The sequence below is a fragment of the Bos taurus genome, chromosome 5, assembly GCF_002263795.3.
Source record: "Bos taurus isolate L1 Dominette 01449 registration number 42190680 breed Hereford chromosome 5, ARS-UCD2.0, whole genome shotgun sequence".
Taxonomy (NCBI): domain Eukaryota; kingdom Metazoa; phylum Chordata; class Mammalia; order Artiodactyla; family Bovidae; genus Bos; species Bos taurus.
In genome coordinates, this window is record NC_037332.1 from 110,348,382 (window position 1) to 110,371,728 (window position 23,347).

The 23,347-nt window shown below is 56.0% G+C and overlaps 2 protein-coding genes across 11 annotated transcripts in view; one reads left to right on the forward strand and one right to left on the reverse strand.

Moving 5' to 3' along the window:
* The window catches only part of GTPBP1 (GTP binding protein 1), a 24,522-nt gene extending 13,603 nt beyond the window's left edge, over positions 1-10,919 (forward strand). For 3 of the 6 annotated variants that reach the window (XM_005207322.5, XM_059886338.1, XM_015471376.3), the window contains 7 exons: positions 327-441; positions 2,283-2,427; positions 2,543-2,725; positions 3,495-3,630; positions 4,247-4,425; positions 5,631-5,831; positions 6,709-8,343. In XM_005207322.5, the coding sequence (XP_005207379.1) occupies positions 327-441; positions 2,283-2,427; positions 2,543-2,725; positions 3,495-3,630; positions 4,247-4,425; positions 5,631-5,831; positions 6,709-6,801 (1,052 nt within the window). In that variant the 3' untranslated portion in view covers positions 6,802-8,343. Of the gene's footprint in view, positions 1-326; positions 442-2,282; positions 2,428-2,542; positions 2,726-3,494; positions 3,631-4,246; positions 4,426-5,630; positions 5,832-6,708; positions 8,344-8,365 lie in introns of those variants that run through there. The other 3 variants (XM_059886337.1, XM_010805710.4, NM_001017938.1) reach the window with 3 other exon arrangements.
* SUN2 (Sad1 and UNC84 domain containing 2) overlaps positions 10,584-23,347 on the reverse strand; it is an 18,319-nt gene continuing 5,555 nt past the window's right edge. For 3 of the 5 annotated variants that reach the window (XM_024992240.2, XM_024992238.2, XM_024992241.2), the window contains exons 5-18: positions 22,762-22,857; positions 22,312-22,405; positions 21,283-21,353; positions 19,074-19,201; positions 17,246-17,503; positions 16,514-16,591; positions 16,013-16,056; positions 15,293-15,458; positions 14,708-14,929; positions 14,334-14,418; positions 13,857-13,972; positions 13,568-13,735; positions 13,123-13,215; positions 10,584-12,199 (exon numbers count right to left, since the gene is read on the reverse strand). In XM_024992240.2, the coding sequence (XP_024848008.1) occupies positions 12,086-12,199; positions 13,123-13,215; positions 13,568-13,735; positions 13,857-13,972; positions 14,334-14,418; positions 14,708-14,929; positions 15,293-15,458; positions 16,013-16,056; positions 16,514-16,591; positions 17,246-17,503; positions 19,074-19,201; positions 21,283-21,353; positions 22,312-22,405; positions 22,762-22,857 (1,733 nt within the window). In that variant the 3' untranslated portion in view covers positions 10,584-12,085. Of the gene's footprint in view, positions 12,200-13,122; positions 13,216-13,567; positions 13,736-13,856; positions 13,973-14,333; positions 14,419-14,707; positions 14,930-15,292; positions 15,462-16,012; positions 16,057-16,513; positions 16,592-17,245; positions 17,504-19,073; positions 19,202-21,282; positions 21,354-22,311; positions 22,406-22,761; positions 22,858-23,347 lie in introns of all 5 variants that reach the window. The other 2 variants (XM_024992239.2, NM_001102319.1) reach the window with 2 other exon arrangements.

The window sequence follows — 23,347 nt, forward strand, 5'->3', positions numbered from 1 at the left end:
AACAGAGCATTCTAGGAACAACACTGTCCTTCTCATGGACCCCCAAGTCACTTGCGTATAGGATGTGAGTCTTCTAGAGACTCTGGAGAAACCTGACAGGTTTCAGACCTGTGGCCTGAGCACACACTCCCCATCAGTCTCCTCCTACTCTGGCAAGCATTCACCCAGTTTTGGCCCTCCTTCTCTTCTCCAGGCATTATGGCATTTAACACTGTGTGTCTGTCTGTCTCCTGCTGAGTCAATAATGAGTGGACCTGTCTTGCCTTGGAAGCCTGGCCAAAGAGAAGGCTGTGTCCCCCTAATTTTGTTCCATTTCACCCTTTAAGAAACCCTGAAGCTGTTGCAGCGCCTGCTGAAGTCACCAGGCTGCCGGAAGATCCCTGTGCTGGTGCAGAGCAAGGATGATGTGATTGTTACAGCCTCCAACTTCAGCTCTGAGAGGTAATGGTGGGGAGCAGTCACTTGGGCACAGGCACAGAGATTGGTTGAAATAGATGATTCTGCTCGCAGCGGTGTTGCTCAGGGGCTGTATGAGGTGACCCAGATTGTGAGGTGCTGGCCTCACTGAAGTTGGAGTACTAGCTGAGACTTCAGTGTCCTTATCTGTGAAATGGATGTTATCTTCTTCATAGGGCTCTTGTAAGTGTTGGCAATGATGTATGTAAAGCACTTAGCACTGCGCGTGGCTGGTGTTTGATAGATACACAGCCATTTTTATAACTGTTTCTGTTGACTTTTAAAATAAATATATTTTATTTATTTGGCTGCACTGGGTCTTAGTTGCGGCATTCCGGATCTAGTTTCCTGACCAGAGATCAAACCCAGGCCCCCTGTATTGGGAGTGCAGAGTCTTAGCCACTGGACCACCAGGGAAGTCCCTAATTTTTTTTATACTGTTGTTCCTCAAAAGCTCTCTAATCACAGATGAGTTTTGGCATTTACTCATTAGCATGTCCTTTGATTCTATAAATATATATATATTTTTGGCCGTGCTGGATGACTTTTGGGCTCTTAGTTCCCTGACCACAATTGAACCCAGGCCAGCAGTGAAGGTGGTTGACTGCCAGGGAATTCCTTGATTCCATAAATATTTATTGGATGTTTGTTCTGTGCTGGGCTTTTCATTTAGGCATTGAGGACTCAGAGTTGACTTGGGCACAGTCCTTGTCTTCAGGGTGGTTGGCTACTGGTCAAAGATAGTCTCTTGGTAGTAGTAAATTTTGTTGACTCCGCTTCTTCTCCCGTAGTCTTGGGGCTGTTTGCTCCAGGACCCAGAGCAGCCCGACATTTTGGCCTTTCTCTCTGCCCTACCTCTGTCTTTAGTACCACCAGTTGGCCAGCAGAGGGGGTACGCTTCAGTTGGCCCCATTTCAGTTCATTCATTTTGTTGAGTGCCTGTTCTGTACAGTCCTTATTCTAGATGTAGCAAACGTGTAATTCCTGATCTTGAGAAGTTTGATTAACCATGGATAGCAGATAGGCAGGAAACTATTATATATAGAATGGATAAGTAGCAAGGTTCTACTGTGTAGCATATTCAGTATCCTATGACAAACCATAATGGAAAAGAATATATTATATTGAATATATATGTATGTGTATAACTGAGTCACTTTACATAAAAATTTAGCACTGTAAATCAACTACTATATTTCAGTGTTTGTTTTTTTTTTAAAGTTTTCTGAAAACTCAGAGGGAGTCAAGGGTACCCATCTGGGAAGGATTCTCTGGAAGGAGGCGGCATTAGAGATGGGCTATTCATACTGCATACAGTTTCCTGATGAGAGGATTTAGTAGTTGGATAAGAGGGAAGGAGTCCAGGCAGGCGGATTAGAGTGAACAAGTACATGGGAATGAAAAAAGCTTTGAGGAGAAGGGAGGATTCGCCAGTCCAGCTGGAATACAGGACTCTGAGAGAAATAAACTGGTAGGGGTGTCGGGAGGAAGGATTCCATCTGGTATCTCATCAGTGGAGAGTTGGTTAAGGGTTTAAGGATGTGTGCGCTGTAAGAAGAAGGGGTACTCACGAGCTCCCGGAATAGGGCAGTGGTGCCAAGACGAGAGGAGGGGACAGATTTCAGGGACAAAATGGTGTAAGGAGAGGAGGCCTCAGGCACGGGTCGGTGGGCTAGGCGGGGCCTGGGAGGCCAGTGACAGCATGGTGGGGGCACCCTCAGTCACAGCAGCCGTGCCTGAGGCCTCCTGCTGCTCCTCCCTGCTCAGGCAGGCGCTCACCACGGGCGCACCTTTCTTCCTCTGTCTCCACACCACACCCCCACCAGGATGTGCCCGATATTCCAAATCTCCAACGTCACAGGTGAGAACCTCGACCTGCTCAAGATGTTCCTCAACCTGCTGTCCCCTCGCACCAGCTACCGGGAGGAGGAGCCTGCCGAGTTTCAGATTGACGACACCTACTCCGTCCCGGTGCGTGCGTTTCAGTGGGCTGAACAGGGTTGGGGCGCTGAGCGGTGCTTCTCCGGGGCTGTTGGGGCCAGCTTGTGCTGCGGATGGACTCACTGGGCTGGGGTCTTCTCGGCAGGGTGTGGGGACCGTGGTGTCTGGGACGACACTGAGGGGCCTGATCAAGCTGAACGACACGCTGCTGCTGGGCCCAGATCCCTTGGGTAACTTCCTGTCGATTGCTGTCAAATCCATCCATCGCAAGCGCATGCCTGTCAAGGAGGTGCGCGGGGGCCAGACTGCCTCCTTCGCACTGAAGAAGGTGAGTGTGGAGAGAGCTGCAAGCTCCCTCGGGCTCTGCGTCACGCTGGGCTCTGACTCATCTCCAGCTCTCAACAGCTGCTCTGCAAGGCAGGGAGTGCTGACCTCACTTTTACAGATGAGGAAACTGAGGCTCAGAGAGCCTGAGTGACTTGTCAGGGGAGCATACTGGGACTTGAACCCAGGCCTGCGGCCTCCTGAGCTCTGTTCCTCCACACAGTGTCTGGCCGTGGTACCCTGCACCAGGGGTGAGGTCAGCTGGGGGCCTGCCTGCTGTGCAGAGGGTCTTTCTACCTGGGGCTGTTGAGGTCTCTTGCAGAGTCTCTTGCCATTCAGCTTTCAGTTCCTGGGGCAGGGGACTGGGGTGACTGCTGGCTCCTGGGTCACCCACTTTTCCCACCAAACAAATTAACCAGCAAGGCCAGGCTTTCTACTTTCCATCAGTCGTATTGTGCTTACCCTGTTTCTCCCACTTGAGTACTTGCCTATCTTTGCCCTTTTGCCACTCACTCAATTCTAGCCCATCCACAAGGTCTGGCTGAAATGACGCTTTCTGACTGAAGTCTTTCCTGAGCCCCCATAACTACCCCCTGACAGAGCCCTAAAGTCTGCCTGGGACAGTCTGCCCTAGAAAGCTGGTGGTCCAGCGCAATGAGAGGTCAAGGCCCTGTTGGTCCCAGTTCTCAGAGGGACTCCTGCCCCACCACACCAGGGCGTGAAGCCACAGGGCATTACTGTCCCTGAGGTCTGGGGTTCCCTCTTGTTTTCAGATCAAGCGCTCATCCATCCGGAAGGGCATGGTGATGGTTTCTCCACGCCTGAATCCCCAAGCTTCCTGGGAGTTTGAGGCCGAGATCCTGGTCCTTCACCACCCCACCACAATCAGCCCGCGGTACCAGGCCATGGGTAGGTGTCAAAGGGCACTGCCAGCCGGAAGTCCCCGGCTCCAGCAGCCCTCACCCCAAAGTTCCAGCTGCAGCCAAGAGTCAGGTCTCTGTCCTGTTTAATGACACCATCCCCTCTGTTCCACCTACAAGCTGTAGCCTGTGGTCTGTTCATTCTTGCAAACACTGACCGAGCGCTGCTTCTGCGCTGGGCACTGGAGACTCGGACCTGCCCTCAGAGACCTCACACTCAGTCCTTCAGCGGACGTCTGCCAAGCGCTGCTGTGTGCCAGGCAGTGATGCTAAGGTGCTGGGGGATAAAGACAAGATGGGTGAGGGCACTGCCATCAAGAAGCCCAAAGTCCAGAGAAGGCACGCATACCAGCAGAGTGCCTGTGTTCAAGAACTAGGACGGTGGATCCAGGGACCAGCGGGGTCTATAAACTGAAGGACAGTGGGAGAGTGTGAGGCAGGATCAGTCTGAGAGCAGGCCTCCAGCTCACTTAGCCACACTCGGCCCCTCCAGGTTTAGCCTGCTACATAGCTCAAGCATGGTTCATGCTTTCACTCACTGCCTCCCCTGCCCTGAGGCCCCTGGGTGGCTCAGGCCTCTGCTGACCTCCTGGCTCCCTTGGCAGTGCACTGTGGGAGCATCAGGCAGACGGCCACCATCCTGAGCATGGACAAGGACTGTCTGCGCACTGGGGACAAGGCCACCGTTCATTTCCGCTTCATCAAGACCCCCGAGTACCTGCACATAGACCAGCGGCTGGTGTTCCGGGAAGGCCGCACCAAGGCCGTGGGCACCATCACTAAGGTATGGCCGGGCAGACCACCTTGCCTGCCTGCAGGAAGTGCTGGGGGCTTCCGGTTCTAGCCTGTGAGCACAGCACGCTCTTCTCAAGAAGCCCTGTGAAATCTTACCAAGTGCCATCTGCTCTGCTGCCCTGAGAGGCATCCCTAGACCTCCCGTCCTTCTGGGCTTTGGTGGCGACCATGGTGGAGAGAAGGTGGGGTTGAGGCATGGCAGTCGTCGGTAGGAGAGAATGGTGGGAGAATTTCCTGGCCTAGGCAGGGTCAGCTTCTGAGAAGCTGGGCACAGGCTCCAGTGGCCTGGCTGGGGCAGTGCCCTTACAGTAGTGGGTCCAGTTGGAATGAGTGCTGGCCAGCATTGGGGCATAGGCTCAAGCTCTTTGTGTTCTGGAGCCCGCCTCATGCCCTCTGCAGACTTTATCCGTGGCCTTGAGTAGGGGCCCTTGAGAAAGTGGTCTGATCCCTGCTCCATACAGCCTGTCTGAGATCTTGGAATCAGGCTCAGGCTTGCTTTCTCTCCAGAATGGCCTTAGGCCCATTCGTGTGACCCTGGGCCTGCAGTGTGTGTTGGGGAGAGGGGAGGATCGTGTCCTTGAAGGCCCCCTTGCTTCGGACTGGCTGAGGGTTTGGCTGAAGCTACTAGCACGTGCTCTAGTGCCCTTGGGGGTGCAGCCGGGCCTGTTCCCTGCTTTGAGATTGAACTGGGATCATCAGGGAAGGCTCTGAGTCAGTCTTCCTGGGTGGTAGCTCTTAAGAATTCTGATGGCAGCACTCCAAATGCTTCCAGCTCCTGGGAGACTCACTTGGTCTCTTTGGGAAGCCTGAAATGAAAACTTGCCCCAGACTTTTGTTCCATGGGCAGCAGGAGGTACGGTTGATGCTCAGGGCAGGCTGGACCCCCTGCCTGGGAGCTGAGCTGAGTAGCAGATGCTGGGGTTCACAGATTGTGGGAAGAGCAGCCAGGGTGGGGAACAGCCTGAAACCCTTCTGGGCTGGGTGGAGACCGCTGAGACATTGGCCCCGACCATGGCAGCCTGAGTGCACTGAGGGGAGAGGGCAACTCGCCACCCTCCAGCCCCTGCCTGCCTTGCCCAGGCCCTCCAGGCCAGGGGTGGGAGGTCCCTGAGACCTCGGGCTGGGGCGGGGGCAGTTGACCCCATGTCATGGCTGACAACTCCAGTCTTACCCCCACCCCCTTGGTTCTGGCAGCTCCTGCAGACCACCAACAACTCCCCAATGAACTCCAAGCCCCAGCAGATTAAAATGCAATCGACGAAAAAGGGTCCCCTGCCCAAAAGAGAAGAGGGGGGCCCCTCTGGAGGGCCCACAGTGGGGGGCCCCCCACCAGGAGATGAAGCTTGCTCCCTAGGGGCCACCCAGCTGGCTGCATCCAGCAGTCTCCAGCCACAGGTGAGTGCTTCCCCAGCCAGTCCGGCCCCTGACCACCTCAGGCGGGCGGGGGCGAGAGTTGGGGGTGGAGGTGACTCACAGAAGAGCCCAGGCAGCCTTTGCCAGCCTGCCGTGTCCTTGAGTTCCTCGGTGGGTGTTTCCCACACTCCAGGCCTGTAAGTGTTCTCTAAATGGGAGCTTTTGGTCTCTTAAGGCAGTGTTTTTCAAACTTGAGATGTGGCCTACGTAAAGTCAACTTAATGAGTCAGACCAGCATTTAGTTTTAATGAAATAGAATTTTAAAATGTCAGAGTTTCCCTGTCACAATAAGAGCGAGTGGTGTGTGTGTAAGAATACAAGTAATGTGTGCACACTGCAGCCACGGGTGTCCGAAAGATGCTGCCTTCAAGGGTCCTTCTGGGCCCCTTCCCCAACGTGACGTGAGGGGTGGGTGGCCTCGGGCCCCGGTCAGTGTGGCTCTCACTCAGAACCTCCGGCCAGCTCTGGGCCCTGGAGTCCTCTCCTGGCACCCCCACATTGCTCCTTTCCAGAGTCTTCCCTGACTCCTCTCTGGATAGAGACCTTCTGCCTGGACTCCTCCTTCCTGCTCTCCCCCCGCCCTCCTGTCGAGTCTCCCCTCTGCGTCCTTTGCATGCTTTCCCTTTGCACCTGTCAGCGGTGGCACGTGTTTGCTCCCGCCCCGTGTGCCCCCTGAACTGCTCCTCACACCCTGATCACTGGGACCCACCGCCTGCGTGGAAGGCAGGGTGGGCGCCGGCTCCATCCCAGACAGCCGCTTGCTCACAGGCGGCCCCCGCTTCCCATGGCCCCTCTGTACCCTGTGCTGCCCTGGGCCCAGCGGACCACCGCTTCTCAAGCTCCTCCTTCTCTCTTTCAGCCCAAGCCCAGCAGTGGGGGCCGGCGACGGGGGGGCCAGCGTCACAAGGTGAAGTCCCAGGGGGCCTGCATGACTCCCGCCAGCGGCTGCTGAGTCTCCCCAGCCCACCTCCGCCACCCGAGGGATCCTAGTGCTCTGGCCCCGGCTCTGCCAGAGGGACCAGAGCAGCCCTGGCGCCACTTGCCCTCCCCCGGCCGCACCCGGAGCCTCATCATTCCCCCCACCCCCATTTTCCAGGGGGGCTGTAATTTATAAGCTGAGGAAGGTGGCCAGACTTCCAGAGAGGACTGGCCATCTCCCACCCTCCTCCCTGCCTTCTTCCTCACTCACACCTCTTTTGTACATCCAGGCCCTTAGTTTTTATTCTTTTTATTATATATCTCTCTCTCTATCTAGTGTGCGTGTGGTTGTGTGTGGGTATGTGTGTCTGAGGTGCAGGAGTGCGGCCGTTCAGGGCCCTGGGCGTCTTTCTTCTTTTTCCTCTGTGGCTGGCCACCGGCCTCCAGGAGCTAGCTGGCTGCCTGTCCGTGCGTCCGTCTGTGTGTGTCTGTGCGAACCTTCTGGGGCTGTCGGGCTGACGCGCCCCGCCTCCCCTTCCCTGTGTCCATTCTCTGCGCCTGGAGACGCCTCGGGGCTGCGGGCGTCCAGGTGGGAGTGTCTGCTGGTACTGGAGTCCTCCTTCCGGCACTTGGGAATCTTAGCAGAGCCAAGAGTGGTGGTTCCCTAGTCTCTTTCTCCCTCTTGTTCCCCTTGAACCCCCAAACAGTTAATGCCAAAAGCTCTTAAGCTGTAACCTGTAGATGTGTGGAGGGTATTGGCAATTGGATTGTAGGGTCCTCCTTCCCCTATCTCTGACCCTCGCCCTTGATCTAGACAGCTGATGGCTTTTCTTGCCCCTCCAAGACAATCTTCTGTTTGCCTAGCTGACTGGGGTGACCCCTCCTCGGCCGATTCTGTCACGGTAGAGGCTCTTGCCTCGCCCTTCCCATGGCTGCCTCCTGCTTGGACTTGGACTCTGAGTCTTGTTGAACCTCGGGCCACTGAGGACCAGGATTGGGGGCCGCCCGCTCAGGCTCACACTCAGCAGCCCATCTTTTTGGTGAGGGTGCCGGCTGTTCCTCTGAGCCAGGCAGGGTCAGAACCCCTCCTTGCCCACATCGCCCCAGTGTGGCTGCTATAGGAGCACAAGAGTGAAGGGCCAGAGCCCCAGATTGGGAAGCTCTAATTGGAGTACAGGGAGGGCAGGTAGGAGGTATTAACAAGATTCTTCCAGACCCATCTCAAGAGTATTAAGCCCTCAGGAAGAATCATTGCCTGGGGTGGGAGTGGTGTTGCCCAGGCCAGAGGGCAACGTGGGCCCCAAACCAGCCTGGCCTGAGCTGTGGACTAAGCCCTCACTTCAGGGTGGACTTGTGGGCAGAGCTGTGTTCTTTCTCTAGCCTGGGACACTCACCTACCTGGCTGGGTCCTTTCTCAGCCTCACCTCCCCTCCGTCCCCAACCCTTCACCACTCCTCCTGCGTCCAGACCACTGGTCCCCTCTCCTCCCCTCCTTCTAACTATTTCTAGTTACCACTTACCTGTGGCCATGGACCGACCAGACCAGCACACAAAATAAAAGTTTGTTCCAAGTTGACGGTGTCGTGTTCCCTGCCCAGCCCCTCCAGGTGGAGGCGCTGCCACAGGGACCTCCATTGCTTTGCCTGCCCTGGAGCCCCGGCCGCAGGCGGGGCCTGTAGGAGCCCAGCCTCTCCTGCCAGGCAGGCGTGGCTTCAAGAACCCAGGCTTCTCGGCCAGCGGTGACCCAGGACCAGCTGGCATCCTCTGAACCTCAGCTTCCTCATCCACAGCAAGAGAGGTGAATGCCTGCATCAGGTTGTGAGGATTCAGCGAGAGAAGGAGCGTGAGGTCCCGATGTGCCCAGCATGTGGGAGGTACCCGGTGAGTGGTCACCGCGTGGCTTCTCACCCACGCTGGCTCCCAAGTCCACAGCAGAGGCCACAAGCTGAGTCACAGGCTCCAAAGGAGAAATGTGGCACGGACTCGGCTCTGCTGTGCAGCTGGGACCGTGCCAGGCATTTCCCTCGCTTCATGTTCTTCGACATTCGCAGCTACCATCTGTGAGGGAGGTGGCGTTCATGACATCTTTCCAGTTAAGGAGAACTCGGAGCAGTGCCCCCAGCCGTTCCAGTCACCCGCTCCAGCATGTCCTCCGGTCGGCCCTGGTTCCTTTGTCTGCTGGCTGTTTCCCCTTTGCTTTTTTGACTCTGGTTCTGCTTAGAGGGGCCCTGCCCAGTGGTGCCTTCATAGTGGGAGTTCCAGGTGGAGTAGCAGCGCCTGCTCTTGGTTCCCATGGCAGGTGCTGTGGAATTTCATGTGGGACCCTGAAACAGGCAGAACCACATTTGGTTGGCAGTCTCTTGCCTCTGTGAACATAACCACTTCCTTTACATTTAGATGCTATGGCTTCCACCCTGGCCTCTGCCTTCACTCAGGTCAGTCTTATCTCTGTGGTCACCGGGCCCCCACCTGCTAGCCAGGGGACTGACGGCAGCATTTTACTGTCGTTGGCTGGGACTGCAACGGTCCTGTGTGAGTCTCAGCCCTACCCACTATTTGGAACAAACCACCAGCCCTTTCATAGCTGATGAAGAAAAGTTGTTAATCCAGTCATCTTAAATGGCAAATCCTGACCTTCTGCAATGCAGTTAGCATGTATGGCCTTTTTTAATTCATCCAGGCCCTCTGTTCTGGCTTCCTGACTTTCCCAGCACCAGAATAAGGTAACAGGAACATGCCATGGTGCAGGGAAGAGTAGGTTTGACTGGGGTCATGAGACGGACCATGGAGAAGATGGCTAGGTGCCATGGTCAGGATGAGGCATATGTTGAGTCCAGATGGGGAACCACCCCTGGCAGGCTGTACCATGAAGGACTCATGAGATTTGAATATGCACAGACAGGCCCCAGAGGGCATGAGCGGAGGCCCTGAGCTCTCTGTATGTGGTTGGTTCCAGAAACCATTTACTGGTGCTGCTTAGGGATGTGGCCTTTGTTGAAAAATGGTGGTAAATACAGTGCCGGTGTTAAGTGAGACAGGAGGCAGTGAAGCAAGCGGCTGCTGAGCAGTGCGCCCTGGGACTGGCTCTGTCCTGGTGTGGAGAGCTGAGGGCTTGAGCAACTGGCCCAAAGCCTTGGGCCTGGCTATGGATCCCACCCAGCACCCTCTCCTATAGCAGTTCACCCCCAGCTCCTCCCTGCTGACTTGTTCCTGCCTTTATTTTCTCAGCTGTGATGGGGCCCAGCCCTGGGCCAGGTGCCATGGTCAGGATGAGGCGTATGTTGAGTCCAGATGGGGAACCACCCCTGTCACCTGGAGCTGCTCATTGGAGGCACTGAATCTGGGGAGATACATGCAGGGAAGGGCCAGGACCTGCTCCCCGGAACTTGCAAGAGTCTGACTCTTCAGGGGACCTACCTCATCCCATCCCAACACAGGTACAAGGGACAAGGGTCTAACTCCTGTGGAGGGGGATTGCGACACCAACGTAGACGAGCTGAGTCAGGTGGGTCACTCCTATCTCCTGCTCCACTGAGAGACGCAGGACAAGCCTCCTGCTTCCCAGTGGACATCAGTGGTGGCTATTAAAGCCACCTCCCTTTCTCCTGCCACCGTCAAACCCAGGAGTCACCAGAACAGGGCCAGCCTCGGGTCCCATCTCCCATCACAGCTGAGAAGCCTGGGTTTCTAAAGCTTGGGTTTCTAAAGCTTAGGAGGTAAGCCTTTGCGACGTTGTTTTGGCTAAGAATCCTTTCTCTTTTTCCCAAGAGCAGAGTCCCATGCAATGGCCAGATAAAAACCACACCACACACTCCATTAACCCTGGGCATAATTTATTTTTTGCATAGGCATAAATTAGAATCTGGAGATAAAAAAAAATTAAGAACCAATAGTGCAGCATTTGTGACAGGAGAGCGCAAACAAAACCTGGTTGTCTGGAGGCAGGGGCTGGTGCTGGAACACACAGGGGTCCGTGGGGCCTCTCTGTTGTTCCAGCCACATCTAGGAACTCTTCCAAGGGCACCCACCTATGCAGCAGCCCTTCCTGCCCCCTCCCCACAGGCCACAATGAACCACAGAGTCAGAACCAGACCCCTCTTGGCAGCCAGGTTACAAGGAACTGCATTCACCCAAGGCCCCACAGAACGGGGCTAGAAATCAAGCCCTTAGCTTCTCAGTTAAAAAAACAAGACCTTGAAAAATATATACACAATAGAGCAGGGCCTGCTGGGTCCAAAAGCTCCCACCTCAGCCCCGCCTCCATAGCCAACCCCCCACCCCCACCCCCACCCCGACTGCTCCCCATAGAAAATGAGTCAGAATAGAAACAATGAAGCAAGAGCTGAATGAGCCCCCAGGGATGGCTTAGGATCAGGGGCCTGATAGGGTGGGGCAGGGCCAACAGTCTACACCACCCCACCCCAGCAACACCCTGAATGTCACTCTCATCGTGTCACTGGGCCACCACAAGAGCCCAGGGAGCTCCGTGAACACTGCTGGCTGCCCCCAAAGACAGGTCTGGACACCTACACCCTGGGGGAATGTGGCAAGCTTGCTCTGGGGACTAGGTGGGCCTGAGCAGGAGAGGGGAGCAGAGCGGGCCCTAGTCCCAGCATCAGGAGAGAGAAGACAACTGCTGTCCCCAGCAGAGAGGCTCCTGGAGGCTCCCAGGAGCCAGACCCTCCAGGGTACAAGAAGCCCCTGGCCCACCCTGACCCAGGACACACACAGTGTGCAGAAGCCCTTCAGGAATGCTGTAGGCCTTGGCTGATGGCACTGGTGTCTGGAGGAGCCCAGCCACCCTCTCCCAGGAGCTTCGTGCCTGGGAACCAGTTCCGACCTGCACCCTGAGCACCCCCCTCACTGAGGGAGGGGGCACAGCCCAGCTGCCCCAGGCCCTCGCCTGTCTCACGCACGGCTTTGGCACCTGCTTCATCTGTGCAGCTCCCAAGGTGTCAGTCCCTCCACACGGGCCAAGGGCAGGCAGGTCTGGCCCACCTTCGCTGGACCGCGGGCATCACCCCGCTCTTCCCGCCTCAGTTCCCCACAACATGCTACATATATACACCCTCCCAGGAGGGAGAAGACGCCCAGTGCTTGGCATGCGGAGAGCGAAGAAGGAAGAGCGAGAGTGGAGCCTGCTGACCGCTCGAGCCGCCGCCGCACAGGAAAAGCCCGCGTGTTCTTTCATCTCCACTGCGCCAGGGCTCCTTTCTTGCTCCTGGAAGTCAGTGCGCTTCAAGCGTGTGCAGGGAGTTGGGGGTGCTGCGCACCTAACCCCGGAGAGGGGGCATGGCCGGCAGCAGCACAGAAAAGGCCTAGTGGGCGGGCTCCCCGTGCACCCTGAAGCGGTAGATGCAGGTGTACTCGGGGTGGCCCCAGTTAGTCAGGATGCGCAGCTCCACCACCTGGTACGTGGCCATTTTAGGATCCTGCAGAGAGAGAAGCAAAGGCTAAGAATTCGCAGACTGGAGGGGAGACGGCCATACCCAGGGCCAGACACCCTCTCCCTCAGGCCTCTGCAGAGAAACCAGACTTCAAAAATCCTGTCTTCAGGCCCTGGAACAGAGTTTCCAGCGGGTGGACCAAGAAGCCCCAGAGCCTTCTGAGGTCCTGCAGGGGCCGGGAACGCACGTTAAGGCTGCGTGAGGCACCCACGGCCACAGAAACACAACCTTACAACTGAACACGAGCACGATGCATCGTGAACTGGGAAAAACTCACAGGAGCTCCTTTTGACCATGAGCAGGACTACTTTTTAGGAGAGTCTGATATATGCTGATGTTGAAAAAGAATTCCTTCACCATGAATTAAGCAGAGTTTCTTTTTTTTGTCAAGTTCCCATCAAGCCTCTGTCCTGTACGCTTGTTTTCGGCCGCGAGCTGGAATTCTCTGGCCTGGCAGCCAGGCCTGCCTCTCCTCCTGCCTCGGCCCCTCCCCCACCTCACCCAGTTTCCCGCACTTGGACTCCTCTGGGGTGGCTCTCAGGTCACCTGGGCTGGAGACTGGGAAGCTATTTCTGACAAGGGCCTAGGAGACTGATGTCCACTCAGGTTGAGGCAAGAGGCCCCTGTCTGAGACCCAGCCAGGCTGTGCCGCGTGACACCCTGCCGGGCCACAGCCTCACTCAAGACACCTGCCCTCACAGCTTCCCCAACGTCCCCCACCTGGAAGGGCCCTGCCCTACGCCGCTTGGACGTTTTCTGTTTCATATCTCAGGCTGTGGGGGGGCCGGGCTGTGGCTTCTCACTTGGGACTCTCAGTGCCTGGCACGGGGTAAGTACTCAGAAAACATATGGCGAATGGATGGGAAAATAAGCACATCACCTCTGCGAGCAGACCCGAAGCTCCTTACCTGGAAATAAAACGTCTGAATGGGCTCCCCGTCCTGGTCATAGGTGAACTGGCCAAGGGGCGTCCCTTCCTGCTGCAGGTCCTCATCGAGCCCCTGCGGATGAAGGGAGGACCCTGCCCTTAGCTGCGGGCCCCCAGGGAGGAAGGCCTTCCCTCCTGGCTCCCCCTGGCCCCCTGCCATCTGGCAGGGCAGGGACTGGCCTCCTTGGGGACTGCAGGGGTCCTGAGCTCTGGACACAGGGCTGCTGTGTGATCTGTGACAAGCTGCTTAACATCTTAGGCCTCCCGTTTTTTTTCTCTGCAGCCTGAGGCAGAAACACTGAACTGCCATTTCCCACCTTGGCACTGTCTTCCACATCTATGCCCTGCCGCCCAGCCAAAGAATGACCCTAGCTGTATCCTTGATAGAGACCCCCAGCCCCGCAGCCCCCAGGAGGGATACTCACAAAGATGGCAAAGTCCTTGGGGGCACTGGAGATGGTGCTGTTGGGCGACAAGGATTTGGGCACATGCTCTAAGGTGACAGCAGTGGGGCGGATGCGGGCAGAAAGGCGAACCACGGCAAAGCCCTGGGGACCCTGGAAGGCCCAGCAGTTGCCCGGGTGCACGTCTGGCTGGAGGGGAAAAAGGCGGGTCAGCACATGGCATGTGGCAAAGACAGCCTGCCCCGAGCGCAGCTCTTATGACCCAGGGTGGGACAGCCACGGAGGCGACACGGGGCGCTCAGGGTCCCACCTGGAGAATGACTCGGGGAGACTGGGAGTGGTACCACAGGGGGATGCCGAAGAGGCTGAGGAGGGCCGTCTTGGTCTCGTAGGTCTCGGAGCATCGAGTACTGATGACACTGGCCCCTGAGACAGGGAAGAAAAGCAGGGTGGGCGCCTGGGGCTAGACACTAGAAGGGGAGGGAGACCCAGGCTTAGCTGCCAGCCAAGGGAGGCTGAAGAGAGACTACTGTCCCTCAGGACAGGTCTTTACATCTGACCCAGACCACAGAGCAGAGTAAGCGTCAGCCCCGCCGCGGTGAAGGATGGCGCTCAGTGTATCCTGCCTTCTCCCACAGTCACTCGCCTTTGTGGTGAGTTCTGGGTTGGCTGATTTCTGCTGACCTCAAGCCCTGCTTGCTAAGCACCACGGCTGCCCCAGCAGATGCCAGGGGACCTGTCAGTGTGGGGCAAGGGGGCCCAGCAAAGGGAGGCGAGCTAGACATACCTCCCGACTCCAGAGCGTAGTCCACCATCCCGATGCGGTCCTCGCTGTAGCGCTTCAGAGCCTGGTTTACGATACGGTGCACCTGCTGAAACAGGCGCCAGCGCAGCTGTGATGGGGATGCCAGCCATCCACCTCTGCCCACTGTCGGGCCAGAGACCCGCAGACCGAGCCCCTGATGTCCAGACACACGTGGCACTTCCCCAGGCGTACCCCTGCCCCCTCACACCGGCCCCAAAACAAACATTGGAGGCTTCTGCATGTTACTTAGGTCCTGGAACCTGCCAGGGAGCTGGCTGGGTGGGACTGCAGCTCTATGGCTCCCAGGAGGAGAGCACTGTGTGTGGGGGGGGGGGGTCCAGGGACAGAGTCCTCACCTCCTCGGTCACCCCAATCACGCCTTCCCTCTGCAGCGTCAGCCCCAGGCTGGCCACGGCCTCCCTTGCCGACTTGCCCTGCATCTCGGCCACGTGGGTGAGGATCCTGCTCTCCAGGTCCCGCAGCTGAGCTTCCATCTCCTCTTGCTGAAGGAGCCCAGTGCGGGTTCCCCCACCTCGAAGAAGGAACTGACTGACCCAGGCAGGGAACTGAGACTCCACCTAGGAACCAAAACAAGGTCTCACTCTGGGAGGCTCACCAGGAAGGTGGAAGATGCCACCGCAGGGGCCTGGAGTTGGGGGTTGGGGGCGGCACCTGGCTTGCGTCGAGAGGCCAGGCAGTGAGTACAGGCCCCTCTGTAGTCACTCCAGTGAAAGGAGGGCCGGCACGTGCCTGCTCAGGCCACAGGTGGGAAGGAGGAACAACCCTCCATATTATTATCAGTGACAAAACGGGAAGACCTTCCATCAAAGAAAGCCAGCATCTGTGCCCAGAGCAGGGGTAGGAGGCACTCTGCCTCGCAGACTCCCAGGACCAGTGCAGAGGAGGGGTATTCCTGGGGAACCCAGAGGGTTCCAACTCACATCGTCCCGCACGGCCTGGAGCTGCTGGGGCAGCAGCCCCACCTGGTCCTCCACCAAGCTCTGCTTCAGGGTCAGGGCTGCCAGCTCCTGCCGCAGGCCTGCCAGCTGGCCCTCCAGCCGCCCCAGCTCCTTCATGGCGTTCTCCTGGAAGGACTCCTGGGTCATCCTACTCCCAAACAGAAGAGTAAGCTGTGGGTCTCCAGTGAGGGGTAAGGCTATGCTGAGGCAAATGAGAGGATCCCCTAGTTGGCACCTGATATACGTGAGTGTGAGGCCTGCTCTCGGGGATTCTAAACTGAGGCTGTAGAACACAGCTCTGGTGCCTACTCTTGGCCTGCATATCCCAAGGAGCTAGTTATTATCCTGCTTCCCTCCTAAGCCCAGATCCAGAATTCACTGCCTCAGCTCTCACATCCTCCACCAGTATGGACGTCTGGGACACGAGGAGGCAGCCAGCATGAGGCAGCACAGAAAAGATGGTGTATCTATAAATGAACCCAGGAATCCCGATTTTCTGGCAGTGCCCATGATCCCCTACCCCGACCGCCACTGCCCCTCAAGGACAGGCTCTGAGCAGATGGTCCTGAGAAGATGGTCCACCATCTTCTCAGCCTGGGACACAGAACTCTGCTCCGGGTTTCTGCCCAGCAGTCCTGTCTGGAGGTGGGAATGGGGAGGCTGGAGATGAGCAAGCCTAGGACAGACGGAAGTGCCCATTACCTTTGCCACTCTGACTTCAGCTGCTGGAGTCGAGCCTCAGATTCCTATAAGCAGGAAAAAGGCACCAATTCAAGGACTGTCGGGCTCACAGCAATCAGTCTCCCAGAGCAGGATCTGTTCCTTTTGGGGTCTCTGCTTAACCACATCCCCACCCCAGAGCCTCCTGGCTGTTTCAGCAAATGTCACACTGGCCTCCCAGTTGATGTCCTGATGCGAGCCTCACCCCATAACTACTGTGCTCAGGCGTTCAGCCGTTCACTCGTTCATGCAGCATGTTATACCCAGCACAACAGGCCACTTGAAAGTAGCCCTTCCTGTCCTCTGGCACACTCCCGGGGGGGGTCTTTGCAGAGTGTTCCAGCCCAGGGGGATTCAGTTTAAGCAGAAGTCAGGAGACTACACATCCTTCTCCCCATTCTATGTCTAAGCAGACCCTTTGGGGCCAAGGTGTCTCAGCCCAAGAAGAGATGATGAACTGGATCAAGCCCCAAGCTCACCAACCTGTGAGGCCTGGACAATCTTCTTGAAAAGGTCTTCTGAGTCCTGTTGATGCTCTGATCTCAAGGTGACCAGCTCTTCCTATCAAGTATAGGAGAGAGGCTGAGGATTCTAGTGAGCCGTGCTCAGAGGGCCACTTAAAACCAGTAAGTGGTGTAACTGAAATTCAAACCAGGCCTATTTGATTGCAAACTTCAGCTCCTAGCCTTTCTGCTACAGTGCCTTTCTGGAAAGATGCAAGACTCCTCTCGGTGTGCGTGGTATGCCACACCTACATGGGCACCGTGCCAGATGCACGACAACCTCTTGTTCTCAAGACCAGGGACAGGGCAGACAGGAGAGCCTCCGTTGCAAAGAGGAGGAAAGTAAGGCTTAGAGAAGGTAACTGCCAAGTGGCAGAGTGTCTGACCCTGAAACGGCAACACACTGCAGCCCCTCATGTCGGGGTGTGGGGCCTCATCCCCTCACACACCCAGGGTGCCACCCATAGAGAGGGCTGGAAGGCTCCTCAGCTCCTGTCCCCACCTGGATCCGAGTCATGTCAGGGGTGTGGGGCCTCACCCTCCACCCACACACCCAGGGTGCTACCCACAGAGAGGGCTGGAAGGCTCCTCAGCTCCTGTCCCCGACCTGGATCCAAGTCATGTCAGGGGTGTGGGGCCTCACCCCCCTACCCGCACACCCAGGGTGCCACCCACAGAGAGGGCTGGAAGGCTCCTCAGCTCCTGTCCCCACCTGGATCCGAGCAGCAGTGTCCCTGCGGAGGTCCTCCTTCAGGGCAGCCTCGCGGCGGCTCACCAGCCCCTCCAGGAGTGCCAGGGTGTCCTCGTGGCTCAGGCCACCACCTCCGCCTCCCTGCCCGCCAGCCCCCTGCTGCAGCTCCAGGCGCTCCAGCCGCATGGCCTCCTTTTGCCAGCTGGACGAGAACTCGGCAGCGAGAGCGTCCAGGCGCCGCTCCAGCGAGTGTACCCGGGACAGAATGCGCTGCTCAGCCTGGTGGGGCAGGGAGGGAAAAACCACAGAGGTGAGGCATTCATGACAACAGAGCTTCCTAAAGAGAAACGGAAGGAAGTCCCAGAAACACACAGCTTGTCGACTCGATTAAAAGGCAGGAGCCTACTGGGAACAGAGGTTGGGCTTTCAACTTTCAAAAATTCCATTTTTAAACTAGGCAGTATTTGTATGACTCAAGAAGCAAGCAGCAAAGTCAAGGTCCTAACCTCTGCCCCATCCACCCAGAGCCCTGACCACCAACCCTTCCTAGGCAACTACTTTTTAATGCAGATAAAAGTAAATACAAAGATAGATTCATCCTTTACTTCCCCCATTTTACAGAAAAGCTGGTCCTGAAACGGAACTGTCTTTACTAGTGATTAAAAAAAAGTTGCCACAACACATTATTTTGTGAAATAACAACATCACGGTCAGGAAAGTACTTTCCACCAAAATAAATGGTTAAAAATGTGCTGCCAAGTTAAATTCAGCAGGATGCAAGCAAAGTTCACATAACAGTAATTAGAGGACAAAGAGTTTTACATCTTCATCGCAGAGCCCAGAACCTGTACACACACACTGCTGTTGTCTATGCACTCATCACCCCTGCCACCTTGGACCCCAGGCATCTTGAGGGCATGGCCTGGGCCTGATCCATCTTTGGTCTAAGGCAAGATGCAGAAAATGGCCACTGCCTGCCCTCCTCCCCACACCTGCACCCCCTGCAAGTGGCTTCCCAGGTGCTCCCATGAGAGGGGGAGTTTCTTTCCCCCTCCGTGAATCTGGCCAACAGAATGTAGCAGAAGTGAACCTAGTCCTTGAAGTCTGGCCTGACTCCACCCTCCTGGAACCCTGCCCGGTTGCTGTGAGAGCAAGCCCAGGCTAGCTGGCCGGACATCAAAGGTACAGCCCGGCCAGGCCAGGCCTAGACCAGCCACCCCTGCTGACGCACCAGTCCACCATGGATGCTCTAGTCGAGGGGGCCTAGTGAAGATCAGCTGCCCTTGCTCAGACCAGAAAAGCTACCTAGAGGACCTGTGGATTCACAAGATAGTCCAATGCTGGCACTTTTCTTTTTGGCCATACTGCCGCTTGCGGGCTCTTAATCCCCTGACCAGGGATCAACCCCGTGTCCCCTGCAGGGGAAGCGCAGAGTCTTAACCACTGGACTGCTGCAGGTGACCCTCCAGTGCCGGTAATCTTAAGGCACTGATTTTGGTGGTAGTAGGTAACAGACCAGGATATTACTTGACTCCCAGAAGGTACTCAGTAAATATTTGTGATACTGTATTAAAAAGGAAGAAAGCAATTTGTCTTATTTCTTTTCCTTCTGTTTTCTGTGCTTCGTAGGATGCAAACTAACTTTAGGACAGGTCTGAGTCACATTTAAGTGCAGGCAAAACTTCCCCCCAGCCCCTGCACCACGAACAGTAGAGAAAGGAAGGTGTCCTAGGAGACAGGCAGCATCTCATCCGCTGGGAGTGGGAGGAGTGAGGGCAAGGAATGTGATGGCAAATGCAGGCCGAGAGTGGTGGGGAGGGGGCGGGTGCTGCAACCCTAAGATGCTCACCTGGAAATGTGGGGATGAGTCTCTGGACTCCCACACCTCACGCTGCCCAATGCTCCCCTTCGAGGCCCACCAGGAGACCACAGCGGGGTGGAGCGTCTGCAGCCCAAAGGGATAGAAGTACCAGGCTCCTGCACACAGAGGAAAGGTTAGTTACTGGGGCCGGGGCCCAGCGAGGAGGCACACGCCAGGGAGCACGGCAGATTCACAAGTAGCGCTCGTCACTAGCCTATCTCACTCATGGGAGCCTCGCTCCTGTCGAAGGTGGTACGAGGGACGGAGGTTCCCCCACTGAGGCAGCAACCTCCACCTGACGATCACAGAGTATAAGCATTCTCACATCCCCTCAGGAATCCTCATCTTTCCATAGATGGTAAAGCCTGCAGGAAATCACTGGAAGCTGAGGACTGTCCAGGGATGGAACCCAGAGGCCCTGAGGTGCTTCTTAGTTCAGACTGTACAGCAGAATCACCTAGGGAGCTTCTCCAACAGCGTCTGGCCCCACCTGGCAGGGAGTGAGCTTGCTGGCCTGGGCGGATCCCCCTGCAATAAGTTTTAAAAGCTCCCCAGGTGACTCTAATGGTTGGCCATAGTTCAGCCATCACTGGAACAGAACCCACCTGCTCAGAGAGGCTGCCTGTGGCCCCAGAACAGAGCACAAGGCTGCCACACACAGACATATTGCTTTAGGAGCCGCCTGTTTTTACTCCTGAGCTATGCGTGTGCATGTGTGTGAGTGTACAAGTATGCATGGCGGTGATGCACCTGGAGAAATCATACTGGCGGTGGGGCCTCCAGCCTGGTAAGATGCCACGCTTGCCACACAACTGTTGGCCTCGAGCAGGTGCAATGGGAAGCATGTGACCACAGGGCTTTAAGTCAGACCCTCTGGACAGGCCTTTGCTTACTGCCCTCCCTGAGCTGGTCACTCCATCTCTCTGCCTTTCAGACTTTCTATGTGCATCTCCTCATGAGGTTGTGATGACCTTGGCTCCACCAACCCCCTGAGGGGATGGTGAAACAAACGGAGATAACACAAGGGAATGTGCTTCCTGAACATAACGCTGTATGATCATAAAGTCATTAAAATTGTTTTAAGAGTGATACCCAGTTTCCACTGAATAGGAACAAGCTGTTCTTATAAAAGCAAGGGAATCAACACTTGGAAAGATGTCCTGCTGCTGCTGCTGCTAAGTCGCTTCAGTCATGTCCGACTCTGTGCGACCCCAGAGATGGCAGCCCACCAGGCTCCCCTGTCCCTGGGATTCTCCAGGCAAGAACACTGGAGTGGGTTGCCATTTCCTTCTAACAATGCATGAAAGTGAAAAGTGAAAGTGAAGTCGCTCAGTCGTGTCCAACTCCTAGTGACCCCATGGACTGCAGCCTACCAGGCTCCTCCGTCCATGGGATTTTCCAGGCAAGAGTACTGGAGTGGGGTGCCATTGCCTTCTCCGAAAAATGTCCTACTTTGGTATAAATTAAAGAAATACAACTTCAGTAGATGCTAAAAAAACCAAAATAATAATAATAAATAATAATAAAGCATGGTCTTTAGTTATAAATTGGTAACTTTGAGCCTGGGGCCACAGGGGACGCTCATAGTAAAGTGTTGCGATTATAACTGTAAAAAATTGTGAAAGTTCAATGATAGAGATCAGGACAACGTGGAACATCTTGCAAATGAAATGTAATTTAGTATCTTGGTGCAAAAAAGTGCCCTTACTTCTCTTTCCTACTTCATTGTTTTGATCTTAAAGACAGCTGAAGCCTTACTGGAGTAATAACTCACTTACCCACGCTACATCCTGATTTGGAATGGAGGGAAAGTGAGTGCAATGACAGTGTCAGAGTCCCTGCCTTTCACCCCAGCACTCCTGTAATGGGGCATCTTCTGGCCCCGTGGCTTCCAAGGATGCTCTAGACATGCCAGGCAGTCCAACAGAGACACCCAAACCCACAAGATCGGCAGGTTGGGGCATTGCCCCTTCCATCCGCTGATCACCAGAGGGCCCAGGACAGCCAGACAGGATGTTGCCCAGGCTTGATCCGACCCCGCCTTGTCTTTCCACTTACTGTAGCTTTTCAGTGTCCCTCCAATTTTCACATTTCTGCTCAGTGCCACCCTCGGCGCACGCTCTGCCTGCCCCTCTGGTTCACCAGCCCCGGCTCCACAAGGACAGTCCTCCCTTCCCAGTGACAGTGGGCAACTCACCATAGGTCAGGCCGGTCAGAAGCAGCAGCAGCAAGAGGAACCACAGGAACATCTTCAGGGATGAGAAGCGTCTGGACCACAGGAGGGGAGAGAGGGTGGGTGGAGGGGTCAAGAGGACTCCAGGGCCTCTGGGTGCCCTCAGGGAGTCCCTAGAGTGCTGAGCTACAGTTGGAGGGGACACCCTCAAGCCTCGCATCTTGCCAGAGCCAGACTGGATGCTGAGAGCTTTACCTGCAGAGCTTGGAGTGATGGGGACAGTTCTGACTCTGAATTGTATTGACGTTATTAAAAATAAATCCTGGGGTCCTTGAATAACCTAAAACTCTTATACATAGAGGTCTTATAGGCAAGCAAATATAGAAGAAAAAAAAAGTTAATTCCTTAAACAGACGATGTTTCTTTTAGAAAAATGAGGAGCCTTTTTTGGTGACATGAATTCATCCTTGCTCGTCTTTTCAGCATAGTTGGCTGCCTGCTCCAACCAGGTTTAGGGCCAGAGGGACCCTAACCTCCTGGTTCAGTGTTCCTTCCTTTGCCCAAGGACCAGCTCTCCAAATCTGGCTCTACTGGGTCAGGGACTTGGGGAACAGACCCACAGCATCCTCAGGCCACACCTGTTCGTGGCTTCTGAATGCAACATGGGAAACCCTGGGGGCCAAGAGTACCACGCCCTCGATGCCGGGAAACACAACTTGCCGGCTAGAGCCTAAGGCCTGGCCCGTGAGAGTAAGGCCGAGCTTGTCTGAGACTCGGCTGGGCTGGTGTTTAGCAGGAAGTACCAGAGAAGAAACAAGAACCCGTGTTCTGGAACGCTCCCTGATGAGCTACCAATTCAAGGAGCAAAACCTGACCCTGCGTCCCGCCCTCTGTCAGGCAGAGCCGAGCTCTGGGCGTCCACTCCACGCTCTCTAATACAAGCAGCAAATACTGGGGAAAAACCCTTCAGAGAAACGGTCGCATACAGGTTTAGATGCTTTACTGGCCACCCCCCTGCCCAGGGCCTTCTGATTCCTTGTCAGTTTCGCTCACCTGGTTAAAACGAAGACGTCAAGGAGGGAGGCAGCTGTGGTCAAGCGGTACCAGGTGGTGCCGATCCACCAGTAGAGGAGCCCGAAGAGCCGGCCTGGAAGAGGGCCCATGGAGCCCAAGTGCCACCCTGAACCATCGGCTTGCGGGTCTCTCCCCGCGGCCCTCCCTGCCCTGACCCCAACCCTGACAGCCAGTGCACCTCTGTCCTGTCCCACGCCTCCCAGTTCCCATCATCCCACCCACCACCCGCCCGTGATGCCAACGCCCTCCATCCCGCTTCCAAGCAAGGGTGTTCCTGTGGCTCTCGGCTCCCAGCGATTATTCTGGAACAAGCTTCTCCCAGTGGCGCTACAGTCTCTGTAACGGAGTTGGATGCCCAACCACAGAAAGATGGGCGAAAGTAACTGCCGGAGAAAATGGACAATCGTGCACAGAGCAGTCCGCACCCACCTGGAGAGGTGACCACCATCCAGAGCAGAGAGCCCACCCGGGAGACAGCATTCCGTAGCCGTGACCCTGAACCCTGGTGGTCTGTCTCCGAGTAGCCTGCGGGGTGGTGGGGGGAGAGGGAACAGCTCAGTTGTCTTCATGTTTTCATTTTTTTTTAACTGTTTTTTTTTTTTTGGCTGCACCACATGGCATGTGGGATCTTAACTTCCCCAACCAGGGGTGGAACCCACACCCACTGCGGTGGAAGCACAGAGTCCTAACCACTGTCCTCCTCCTTAAGAGCTCTGGAATATGGAAGACGGTCACTGTCTGCTCCTCTGGCCTGTGAGCTGAGACCATGTGTCACTCTCCTTCATGTCCCCAGCTGACTCAGGCTGGCAGGCAGCAGGTCAGTAAATGCTGTTGGAGTGACGTGCTCGGCTCCCAACGTTCTATTTCCCTCGAACTGTCTGCTTCCCTCTGCTTCCCAGCAGTCCCTCAAGCCACTCAGAACTGGACTAAGGAATCAAGCACCTCCTGTGTGTGAAGGCTCACGCTAAACACTTGCTGGAAACATCAAAACAAGGGAACTGGCCACAGGCTGCTC